Consider the following 11767-nt stretch of genomic DNA (forward strand, 5'->3'; position numbering starts at 1 on the left):
AGGCCAGCCTGGCATCACCCGGCATCACAGGGCAGATGGGGTGATTGGCTCCTGAGATGGTGAAGCCAGGAGCCTCCATCTTACTGTGGAACCTGTGGGCACAAGCCAGGCATCACAGGTCGCTGGGGGACTGTGGAGAATTTGCACTTGCTCCCGATGGGCATGTGACCCAAGATCTGTGCCCAAGTCTGCAGGGGGGACCAATAGGGATAGAGATGTAGATGCAGAGAGTCAGATGGGAAGCCAGGCAGAGGAACAAGCAGACCAAAACGGGAGGTGGAAAGGAGATTGCACAAGATGGGGAGACCCAGGGTCACTCGCAGAGAAACGCACCAGGAAATGGAAGGAAGAGGCCAAGGAAGAGAGACTTGGGAGGTGGGCTGAGTAGGCACATGGGGGCGCCCCTACCCCATCTTTCCCCACCCGTCACGGCTGGGTCTCGGCTGCCATAGACTGGACAATGGCATTGCTCTCCATGAGTAGGTCCAGGGCCTTGGAGGCACAGCCAACGACGGCAGGTGGCAGGCTATTGGAGAAGAGGTAGGGCCGGGCACGCTGTCACAGCAGGGACACCAGGGGCCCGGCGGGGGCAGTCAGGGGCCAGGAGCCTACTGAAGTCCCTCCTGAGAGTACAGTCCCTGCTGCCCTCTTCTCTGCAGCCCCAGGTCCCCCCTCCCGACCTTCTCTCACAGGCCTCCAGGGCCCTGCATGTGGATAAGCGGATTCCGGGGACACAACCCTGCAGGCACCTGATGCTCCACCCAGCACTTTCCCCAGTGTGCAGCTGATGGTGACCTGGTCCATCACGCCCAGCAGCTCATCCGCGCCTCTACAAGGGAAGCTGCCACTGCCACCACTGGCCACCCGAGCACCCAGCAACCACGGGCTGGGCTCTCAGTTTCCCACCCACCCTTAGAAGCCCAACCCAAGGCCTCGGGTGCCACATGCTCCCACGGTCCGGTGGTCCCCAGGAAGCCAGTGGTGTGGCATTCATCCACACAGACCAGGGCACCATATTGAGAGGTGAGGCAGCAGCTCTCTTGCAGGGGTGCAATGTCGCCGTCCACGGAAAAGGCCGCATCAGTGGCCACCAGGCACAGTCGATGTTTCTGCAAGGAAGACAGGGACAGTGGCAGCTGGTGTTGCAAGCTGAGCCAAACCACCCACCTTCTGTGCTACTTGGGGCTCTAAGAGCTTACCTGGCCCTGTGCCCAGAACAGAGGTGGTCACGCAAGCACCACTGTATTGGGACTAGAACATCTTCTCCCTCATCTATGCCTCTCTGAGCCTTACCCGTCTCTTCTGGGGCAGTCTGGAGCCACACTTAGCCCTGGGCAGTGAGGATGCTTTTAGTCTCTCCTTCAGAGGGTGGGGTGGGGCCACTTCTTTCCATAAGCTCTCCTCACTGTTATGCCTATTAGGGGTCTGCCACACATGAGGTATTTAAAAAACTCAAAGCAACATGGCGTAATGGAATAAAGCTCCGAGTCTAGGGATTTGAATTCAAATCTTGGCTCTTTCAAACTTTCAGGCTGTTTGTGAATACGGACTTGGCCTCATCAAGCCTCCCTTCGCCAGGAGATAGGCTGAGGATAAGCCCGATCTGCCCCTGGAACCCACGGCATTGCCCTGCCTGGGCCTCCTGCAGCCTGGTCTCTAGGTCAGCCATGTCCAGGTGGAGGAAGTGGTACTTGTGGGCCTTGCACAGATGGATGCCGTCGATGATGGAGGCATGGTTCAGCTCATCCGAAAGGACTGCATCCTCTGGGGTCAGCAGGGCCTGGAGGAAAGCAGCTGGAGTATAGCCATCCCCCAACCACCTTGGGGTTCTTCCTCTCCTATGACTCTCCTTAAGCCCAAATTTCACCGCCAGCCAGGGCATTCCTCCGGGCAGGGAGGCAAGGAGCCCTCTGTCTCTGAGTTGCCAGAGCCCCAAGACTGGGCCAAACCAGGGCCGTGCTGTAGTGAGAACATGTTTAGCAAATGCCTGGCCCCTGCCTACCCTAGCCTTACAGGTGATGTAGGTGAACCCCTAAATACTCTGGAAGTTGGTCTTGTAAGCCTCAGGATTCTTCCTGGAGCCTCTACTTGGCCCATACTGACCTCCAAAAGAAATGGGCACTGGAGCCTCGAGCCATGGCACTGGCACCGGTTCTCCTGACTGCCCACTTCCAAGCCTTCCACAGCCTAGCAGGCTTCACCAACTCCCACCTGCAGCCTCCACACAACTCAAAGCGGCCAGTATTGGCATCAAAACAGCTGGGATAGAGGATGGCATCCTCCTGCTGGTGGATCTTTTCTTCTAGATCCTTGTGGATGCTCTAAAGGAAGTGAGTGAAACAGGTGTTAATGTCTGTGGGACAAATCCTGGGGACAGAGGCTTAGAAGGCTGCAAACGGACCGAGCCTTGGCTTCTCCTTTCTCCACCACTAGGGTTCTTCAGAGCTGACAGGAATCTCACAGCTGGTTCTCACTGACAAATTAGGGGCTCGCTAGGTGCCCCTTCTTGGTTGGCTCTTCTTTTTGTAATGGGGTTCAGATGGTGGGATTACGGATGGCAAAGGGAGATGTGTCTTCCTGATATAAAACTGAGCGCCTTTTTTGGTTGCTTCATGGCAAAGAAGCAGATTACACAAGTAATTCATTTGAGCCTTAAATCCTTGGGTTTGAAAGCTGTCCAGCCTGGGTGAGGGTTTTGTTGGAAAGTGCCCTGGAAGGAGGGACTTCCATTTCTGACATTCATTTCATCTTCACCTTCTGAGGACAGGTAATAATAATCACAAATAGGAGCACGAACTCTTGAGTCAGGCCACCTGGGTTCAAACCCCACGACAGCTTGTGTGCCCTTAAACAAGTCACTTCACTTCTCTGGGCCTCAGTGTCCTCACCTCTTTAAGAGGGACAAAAATAACACCCATCACTTAGGATTGTTATGAGCATTAATAAATTATTTGTAATGTTCTTAAAATAGTACCTGACATATAGTAAGCACTGTAAGTTTCATATGTTTATTTTGTAACATTTACAAAATAATAACCAACATTTACTGAGCACTAATATGTGTTAGGCACTGTTCTAAGCATTTTTACATGTATTAACTCTAATTTGCAAAGCTTCTATTAAGTACCAGTGAAGGGATTGAGGCCCAGAAAGGTTGACATTTGCACACAGTAAGAGAGCCAGTTGAAGGTGGTGCTGGGAACTGAGTTCAGGCAGAATAGCTCCAGAGCCATCAGTCTCAATCTCTGCCTGCTGCTCTTCCTTTCCCATAGGTGTTCTGCAGGTAGGGAAATGAATGCCCAGAGAGGTAAGGCTTCTTGCCTAAGGCTTTGCAGCAAAACAGAAGCCTGAACACAGTCTCTCTAGTAGACAGATCTGGGGCTAAGAGTGAGCCCAGGGCCCTGGGATGGGATGAGCTGAGCTGGCTAAACCAGCTCTGCTGACTGCGAGAAGCAGACCGCTGAGGTTGGTGCCCAACACCTGCGACAAGGCTCCCTCCACCTCATCGACACCCGCTGTTTACCTGGGTCCTACAGATGAAGTGGACAGAGCTAAGGCTGGCTCCAAACTCCTCCAGGGCCTGCAGACCTGCCTGGATCACCTCAGGGTGGCTGCTCAGGCCCAGGTAATTGTTGGCACAAAAGTTAAGGATTCCTGAGATGGAGGACAGGGAACAGACACAGCTGCTCAAGGCCCTAAGGAACGGCCTGGAAAGGTGTCAGGGCCAAACCCTGGAGGCCTAGAGAGTAAATTCACCCTTGAGGAGGCAACGACCATACGGTATGATCGATCTGTTCTGGGGCAGAGGCAGGATGGAGAGCTGGGGGCTCTTAGGAGGGGCACCAAATCCACCAGCTACAGGAGAGGAAAGGTCAGGAAAGGTCAGAGCGATGCCTTGAAGGATGAGAAATTTAAACTCTGGCTCTGAATCACATTCTCCCCAAGGAAGAACCCAGCCCTGCCTCACTGGCTTCTCCTGTCCCTGAGGACCGCCGACAACCTGTCATCTGGCCCTTGGTAAAAGAAGAGTTGAGTCAGACACCAACCTCAGTCCTCAAACTCCACAGTTGACTTTGCTGCCTGGTATAGAATCACAGGCCCAAAGGGGTGCCTCTGAGACTCGGACCCTAAATTATAAAGCCCAAAGTGAACACAAATGACCCAAGGAGGAAAGAGGCCTGAGGAGGGCAAGGTTCTCTCAGCCTGGGAGAAGTAAAAACAAGATGAGCACCTGAGTCTCCTCATTTCCCATCTTTTCACCTGCTCCAAGTTCCCCTGGGGGAAGGTAGGGTTTTCCTGGGACCTCTGTTTTACAAATGAGTGCCATCGCACCAAAGATTCCATGCCTATTTACTGGGCAGAAGGCAGGTTTGGGGGCCTGTTTATAACCAGCATCCACCTGGGGCCTGGCACAGACAAGAGGGGCAGTGATCAATGGTTAGACAGAAATGAGGGAAGCCAATTCATAGCGTGACTCCTGCAGCAGTCCATGAGCCCCTTGCTCACTGTGGCTTTGGTCGGGAAGTTGGCCTCTTTGGCCCATTAGGTGACTTTCCAGCTCCAATATACCAGAGAACCTGGACCAAAGTCGAGCTCTGCCTACGGCTAGCTGGGGGATTTGGGGCAGCCTACTTTATATCTCTGAGCTTCAATTTCCATGTGTGTAAAATGGGATGTCATTCCTACATCTGGAGGTGTGCAGGAGTCCACGTGTAGCAATTAGTAGAGGCCTGTACAAAGCAGAAGCTCCAGAAATGTGGGGTTTCTTGCTGCATCTTCCCACCACCCTTACTTGAAGTACCAAGGTGAGACCCAACTGTGTGTCTCTCTTTTCCTCACATTCTCCCAGGACTGGGTTTCAGTCCAAGCCTGTCCTCTGAGTCAAGAGATGCTCCAGGGCGAATCGTTTCCCTCCGTGGAAACGGGTTTTACCAGGTTAAAGTTAACACTGGGAAGCCCTGGAGTCAGCCTGAGAGCTGAGAGAGGAGCCAGTGCTACGTGTACAGGGGCTCCCACCGCCCACTGCCTCCAGGACCTCCATTCACCGCAAGCTTCGGAACGGCCCTCTACCACCCGGCCACGTCCGATGACTCCGGCGGAGGGGAATTACCTCCGGAGACGCCGTCCACGTGGATGCGCGGCCCCTGACGCGACGAGATGACCCGCTCGCTCTTCCAGGTACCAGCCCCACGGATCCCTTCCAGCTCCTCCTCCAGGATGCCACGCAGCTGGGCCAGCGATGTGTGTGCACGGCGGCCACGGGGGGCCCCGCAGAGTGCGGCGCGGAGGACGCAGCTAGCCCACCTCGCACCCACCTCGCCTACCTCCCGCGAGCGCGCCTGCTCTTTTCAGAGCCTTGCGCAAAGCGACCGCATCACGTGGCTGGGGGGCCGGGCCCCGGCGGCCAATCGGAGCGAGAGGGGCCCTATGGAAGGGGCGGGGCTGGGCGGGATGTGCGGAGCAAGAAAGTGGATTGATTTGTAAATTGAGACTGGAACGGCCCCTAAAGGGTTAGGGGTGGCGACGCGGCAAAAGGCGCGGCAGGGCCCAGCGCACCGGACCCCCACCCCATTCCCATCCCCTGCCTACAAACGTACCTCTATCAAGGAACGGGGTTGCACTGGACCCCGAAGGGAGGCGCAGCCAGAAACACGTTCCGTCCCTTCCAGCCTTAAGGTTTCCCTGGTCTGTTGAGCTCTTGGAACCCTCACCCCCACTCTCAGGTGCAAATGTCCCAGATTTCCCCCACTGTTCGTTCGCCAAATTTCTCCGCCTTCTCCTTCAGTCTTAGAAGTGAGGAAAAACACAGCTCAGGTTTTGTCTTTTTTCAATTTTTATTTTAAAGTTTTGAAATTACAAAGACAGCAAATTCTTCCCGGCACAAATAACACTTGTTTAAAAAAGGGGCGGGGGGAAGGACGACGCGCAATTGCACGTTTCCTATTTTATAAGACTGTACAGGTTTTTTCTCCCAGCTCCCGGGTGTGAAACTTAAGTGCTAGCTCTAAATAGGTATATACACATTTACACGCACACAAACTTAGCTCTGTAAAACTACTTAGCAATTCAAAATCGACTGCAGTATGTCTTACTGTCCACTCCCCGCCCACTACCCCTCCCCCATCTACCACTACTTAGAAAAAGACTCAGAAATAAAAGAGGTCGGGAGGTTTTAAAGTGGTGGTGGCAGGGCTGGAGCCCTACCAGACCACCAAGCAAAGCCACCTCTTGTACAGGAGGAACCAAAAACCAGGAGGGAAAAACTCCTCCTAGGATACAATCCAATTGCGTGGAAAAACCCAAGTTTCAACAGGGAACATTGAGGCACTTGGCTGACTGATTACCCACCCTTCCCCCAAAGTTTCCACTCCCATTTAACAGGAGACTTTCGGAAGCCACAAAGAAACCCCCTCCATGGCTAGTTTCCAGCTGACTGAGAGAAGCTGCGGCTTCTCAGACTAGCTGTCACTCTGACACCCTCCCCTTCCGTAGGACAATAGGGAGGCCACAAGTGCAGACTAACAGAAGTGAGAAGGAAATTCGACTTGAATACCCCACTGCTCACCACTGGGAGGTGGAAGTCAGGCCAGGGAGGGTTTAATTCCACCTCCCTCCTTTGCATTCAGCTGCTGCCACCCCTCTCCTTCCCACTAAGGTTCTGAAACTCACAAGGGCTGCTCAACTTTGCGAAATCGTCTTAAAAGATATCCCTACAAACCTTAACAATTCCTGGGCTCCCTCTCACCTAGCCAGAACAAGCTGCCTTCCTGATCCCCTGCCCTTTTTCCTTCATAGCAAACAAACCACCCAACTAAACAAAACACAAACCCACCCCAAAACAAGTAATTAACAAATTAAAAAAAAATTAAGTATATTCTCATCATTACAGAGATGAGATTGTTGTTGCTGTCCTTGCACGACTGGTTAAGGAAAAATAAACTATTCCCCAATTTCTGAGGAATCCAAATTCTGTCTCTCATAAAGTCAGAATAGAAAGGGACAAGGGGTTGCAGATGAAGAGTAAGAGAGAAGGAGAAAAGTATTTACAGAAAATAGGAGACAGGCAGGAGTGTCCACAAGAAAAGCTTCACTGTCACTTCTTCTTGCTGGCCCTCTTGGCACTGGACTTGGCTTTGGGCTTCACTGGTTTGGCCTTCTTAGGCTTGGATGCCTTGACTGGCTTGGCTTTGACAGTCTTGGGTTTTTTGGTTTTCTTGGGCGTGGCAGCCGGCTTCTTCTTGGCCTTCTTGACTGGGGTGGCTTTGGGTTTCTTGCTGGGAGCTTTGGAGGCAGCCTTCTTAGGCTTGGCTGCCTTCTTTGGCGTGGCCACCTTCTTGACTTCCTTCTTCGTCTTCTTGAAGGCCACCGACCTCTTGGGTTCATCGCTCTTGGCCAGCCGGAAGGACCCCGAAGCACCCACTCCTTTGGTCTGCTTGAGGACCCCAGTGGTAACCAGGCGCTTGATGGACAACTTGATCTGCGAGTCGGCGTTCTCGCCCACCTTGTAGTGGCTCTTGATGTACTTCTGGATGGACTGGCGCGAGGAACCAGCGCGGTTCTTCTCCGCCTGTATGGCAGCCACGATCATGTCTGAGTACTTGGGGTGGTCTGTTGACTTCTTGGAGGCCTTGGCCCGCTTAGGCTTGGCCGCAGGGGTGGATGTGGAGTTCTCGGTCATGGTGGCCTGCCTCGTCCTGCTGTTGAAGAAGGCGCCTTCAAAAGGGCCAGCCCCTGTCGGAGGCGAGTGAAGCCTGACACGGGATCGACTCTAGCGCCCCTGACTCCGAGACCAGTCCGTATGCCCGGCTCTTAGGGACCTGGCTTGGGTCACAGGAGGACTCGCTGAGCCGGTTCTGCGTAGCACGGCCCCGCCGGTCGGTCGGTGTCGGTGCCCGGCTCCGTCTCTGGCTCAGGATCTGTCTCTGCCACCGCCTCCGTTGCCTCTCTTTTCCCAGCTCCGCGTCTGGCGCTCGGGCGGCGCATCCGGGTATTTAGCGGCGGCGGGCGGACCGCGGTGAGGACAGGGCTGCTGGCTGCCTGCTCCCGGCCCGGAATGGCGCCGCGCCGCCGCCATCTGTGTTTCTTCCGCTGAGCAAATCCGACCTTTCCACCCGGCCCGGGCCTTGCCGCCCCCCGCTGCCACCCGGGGTCGCTGCCCGGGTCTCTGGGCTCCCCCACCAGGCGGCCCGCCGGTCCGGTCGCCGCCCCCCGAGCCCGCCAGGCGCCCCAAACGGCGCCAAGGACCGCTGATGCGCCGGCACATTTCCCCTTTGCGGGGGGCTGGCTCTGCGGGGCCAGGGAGCCTTGGTGCGGGAAAAACCCCGTAGCAAAGCTCCCCCCTGGGGCTACCGGGGACCCCGCTCCCGGCCCGCTGCGGGGTCCCCCAGCCCGGCGGAGCGGCCGGAAAGCGGCCCCAACTAACACACGCGGCCCCGAGCCGGGCGACTCCCAGCCGGGCCGAGCCGGGACAGGGGGGAGGGGTCGCTCCCCCGGGGTCCGGTCACCTCTCGGGGGTCATCCCGCCACTGGGCCCCCAGCACCTCTACCCCTTCTCTGTCTATTGGGCCCCTAAGCAAACTTTCCCTGGAAGAGTTAGAAGGGCACTTTCAAACTTTGTCCCTTCCCCCTCCTCCATCTGCTCTCCCCCAGTGCGCCCCCTGACCTCTGCGGTCGAGGGTCTCTCATGAGGCCGAACCCCCAACGCTGTCTGAGTCCCCTGAGGTAATGAAGTGGGGTCTAACGAGTCGCTTCTTCTCATCAAAGATCCCCACATCCCCCATATATCCTAACCGGGAGTTCATTTATATACCTCCCTCAGCCTAGGAGTTTTGGGGTGTCAGAGGCAGAGCCCGCTGCCCCCACCCCTGAGGCCCAGCCTTGGGGGTCCAGTCCCCTTCCCAAGTGCCCTTGAAGGAGGGTGGGGGGAAATTAAGGGGGGCGGGCGGACCACAATGGAGGAGCTGCCCCACAGGCTCCAGCCTGAGACTGTCCTGGGGGCCCCTGGGATGAAAGGAGGCTCTGAGTGCTTTGGGAGCCTAGAATAAGGGGGCTCTGAAGAAGAGGTCGAAGAGATGGTCGCGTTCCTTGGGTCCTGACTAATCCTCGGAAAGTGCAGTCATTCGGGGAACCGGGGCCGGGACCACCGCCATTTTGCTGGGAGGAGGGAGGATGCGATGTCTTTGTTAAAATGTATACATCTTCTCCCGTGCTTGGCAGGTATAGATGAGGCAAACAAGGGGCGCCACAGTATGTAGGGAGTCTTGGGGGCTCTGAGGGGCTTTAGGAGCCCACGGGCCAGTGGAAAGGACGCCAGAGCTCCTAGGATGCCTTGTTTGCGAGAGACATACTACTCACTTGCAGGATCCCGCTTGAGATTCTGGGATGCTTGCTCCGTGAGCCCCCTCCCACAACAAACCTGCTCTTCTTATTCCTTAAGCAGAGGCCTATCACTCTTCACTCAAAACAATACCCTGGGAGTTGGGGGATATAGCTGGTAAAATGATGAACATGTCTCCAGTAGTGCCCGGGAGCTGTTTGCAGACACTGGCAATTGGGGAGGGAGGAGGAAAGGGTTGGAGGGTTTAGATAAGGGATGGGAGTCAGAGCAGGGGTGAGAAGGGCTCGTCCTGGACTTGGGCGGCTCTGAGGCCGGGGAAATTAGTGGGTCTCCCCCCAACACACACACACACACACACACCTAGGAATGGATTAACCCAAATGATTGGGGGAGGGAGGCCTGAGACTTGGTATCAGATGCCTTCTCCCGGGGTTATCTTGGAAGCACAGATATGGTAGGGAAGAGAAGCCATGAAGGGTCAGGTTAGTTCAAAAGGTCAAGGTTCTTATTTAGATGATGTCAGTCTCCCCCCACCCCCCCAAATTTCCTGATTTGGAAAACATAACACTCTGGTGGGTTGGTTTTGGTCATTTTCAAAGACAATTCTGGTTCCCTACTAAGATCTGGATGGGGAAATAGGTATCAAACAGACACCTCCAGGTTCTGGATGTTCCAACCTGCCCTCCCAGAGGTATGTCACCTGCCCCCCCCCCAAGGTCCGTGCACATCTCAGAATAAGAGCTCGATGAATCCAAAGGCACGATGACGAAATAATTTTATTTACATTGGCGCATTACAGTTTGCAAAGTGCTCTCCACCCATTCCTTGATCCTTTGCGCCTCCAGCCCGGGGAGGCAGGAAACGTGGTCACTCCCCGCGCCCCGCCATCACCCATTTTACCGTGGAGGCCGCAAGACTCGGAAGGGTGTTTAGGGGGGCGCACTGTGAGGTTCAGCTCCTGGCGCCCCTAGGCCTTCACATGGCATCCTTATCCCCGCCCATTCCAGCGACCTGTAAATTCTCTCCCGGAACTGAAGCCAGAAATGGAGGGAGAGATTGCTTAGAGGTCGCAGGGGCTTCCCGCCGGCGGACAGTCCACCTCCCTCCTGGCAGCCGGATTCACTGCCCCCTGATCAGGAGAACTGAAAGGAGAGGAGGGTCCGGGAGGGGTTGCTCGGGAGTTGGGCGCAGAGTCCGAGGCCAAGGAGGGCAAGGTGAGGAAAGGCTTCCTCCAGATTGGCTTGACCTCACCACGCCTCGCTGACACCGCAGAGCCTGGGGGTTTCTTGACTTGGGCCAGGACTCGCCCGAGAAGCGAGCAGGCAGCTCTCGGGCCCCCACCTAGCGCAGAGCCGTTTTCTGGAGAGAAGACGACAAAACTCCCTCCGCCCCCTTTAACGCGATCCCTTTAAAATCCCGAAGCTGCAGAACTGCGGGCAACTCCTCCTGGGAAATGTAGTCCACCGGCGGAAGCTGAGCGCCGCACTGCGCCCCCCGCCCAGGACCCGCGCCAGCCTGGGAGACTGGTTATTGTTCGTCCAGTGACGCGGAGAGTGACCCAGGCCTCCTTGTTGTCTTTTCACCTGCAAAAAGTGGGTTGTACCTACCTGTGGGTAGGTGTGAGGGTGAAATGAAATCCTATATGGAAAAGTGTAAATCGCATTCGAAGGCCAGGGGTCATGTTTTATTAATGTGCGTGTGTGCACGTGCCAGCATTTATTGAACCTTTGATGCATAACATCTTCACTGTTCAGAGAGGAGGTCTAGAATGGCTAAAGGACTTGTCCAAGGTGGGTCAGCCTGAAGGAGGGTGACCGCTGACAGATACCAAGCAATGACTTTCCCACTGCACATATTTATTATTTTATAGTTCTAGATGTCAGTAGTCCGAAATGGGTCTCACTGGGCTAAAATCAAGGAGTTGGACAGGTGAGCATTCCTTCTGCTTTTTTTTTTTTCCTTTTCTTTTTCCAACTTCCAGAGGCATCTACTTTCCTTGGCTTGTGGGCTCTTCCATTGTAAAAGCCAGCAACGATCTATTGAGTCTTTTTCATATTTCTGGTTCCGACTCTTCTACCTCCCTCTTCCTCCATGTAAGGACCTCTGAGATTCCACTGGGCCCATCCGGATAATCAGGATAATCTCCCATCTCGAGGTTAGCTGATTAGCAACCTTAATTCCCCCTTACCATGTGGCACATAACATATTCACAGGTTCCATCAGGGCATGGACGTCATTGGGGAGTCATTATTCTGCCTCCCAAACGAGGCCACCCACATGCATAACTGGGGGATATGAGCAACATCTCTTCACCCACTGTGGCACCAAGTGAAACCCAGCTTCCATCCAGGTCTGAGAAATCCCTCCTTGGGGAGCTAGAGGCAACGTGGGTACCTCTCAGTCACTTTGCAGCAGTGTGACTGGTAAGGA

At 55.0% G+C, this 11767-nt stretch overlaps 1 protein-coding gene across 1 annotated transcript; it reads right to left on the reverse strand.

The window, feature by feature from the left end:
* Positions 1–5820: 5820 nt before the first annotated feature.
* Positions 5821–7979, reverse strand: H1-0 (H1.0 linker histone). The gene has a single exon (XM_039877734.1). It carries the CDS (start codon positions 7676–7678, stop codon positions 7094–7096), a length of 585 nt encoding a protein of 194 aa, XP_039733668.1. The 5' UTR covers positions 7679–7979; the 3' UTR covers positions 5821–7093.
* Between the last annotated feature and the right edge of the window lie 3788 nt (positions 7980–11767).

This window comes from Pteropus medius, unplaced genomic scaffold (assembly GCF_902729225.1).
Source record: "Pteropus medius unplaced genomic scaffold, Ma_sr-lr_union100, whole genome shotgun sequence".
Classification (NCBI taxonomy): domain Eukaryota; kingdom Metazoa; phylum Chordata; class Mammalia; order Chiroptera; family Pteropodidae; genus Pteropus; species Pteropus medius.

Excerpts from the sequence above, each read along its gene's own strand:
- H1-0 (XM_039877734.1), bottom strand. The coding sequence starts at position 7,678 with ATGACCGAGAACTCCACATCCACCCCTGCGGCCAAGCCTAAGCGGGCC.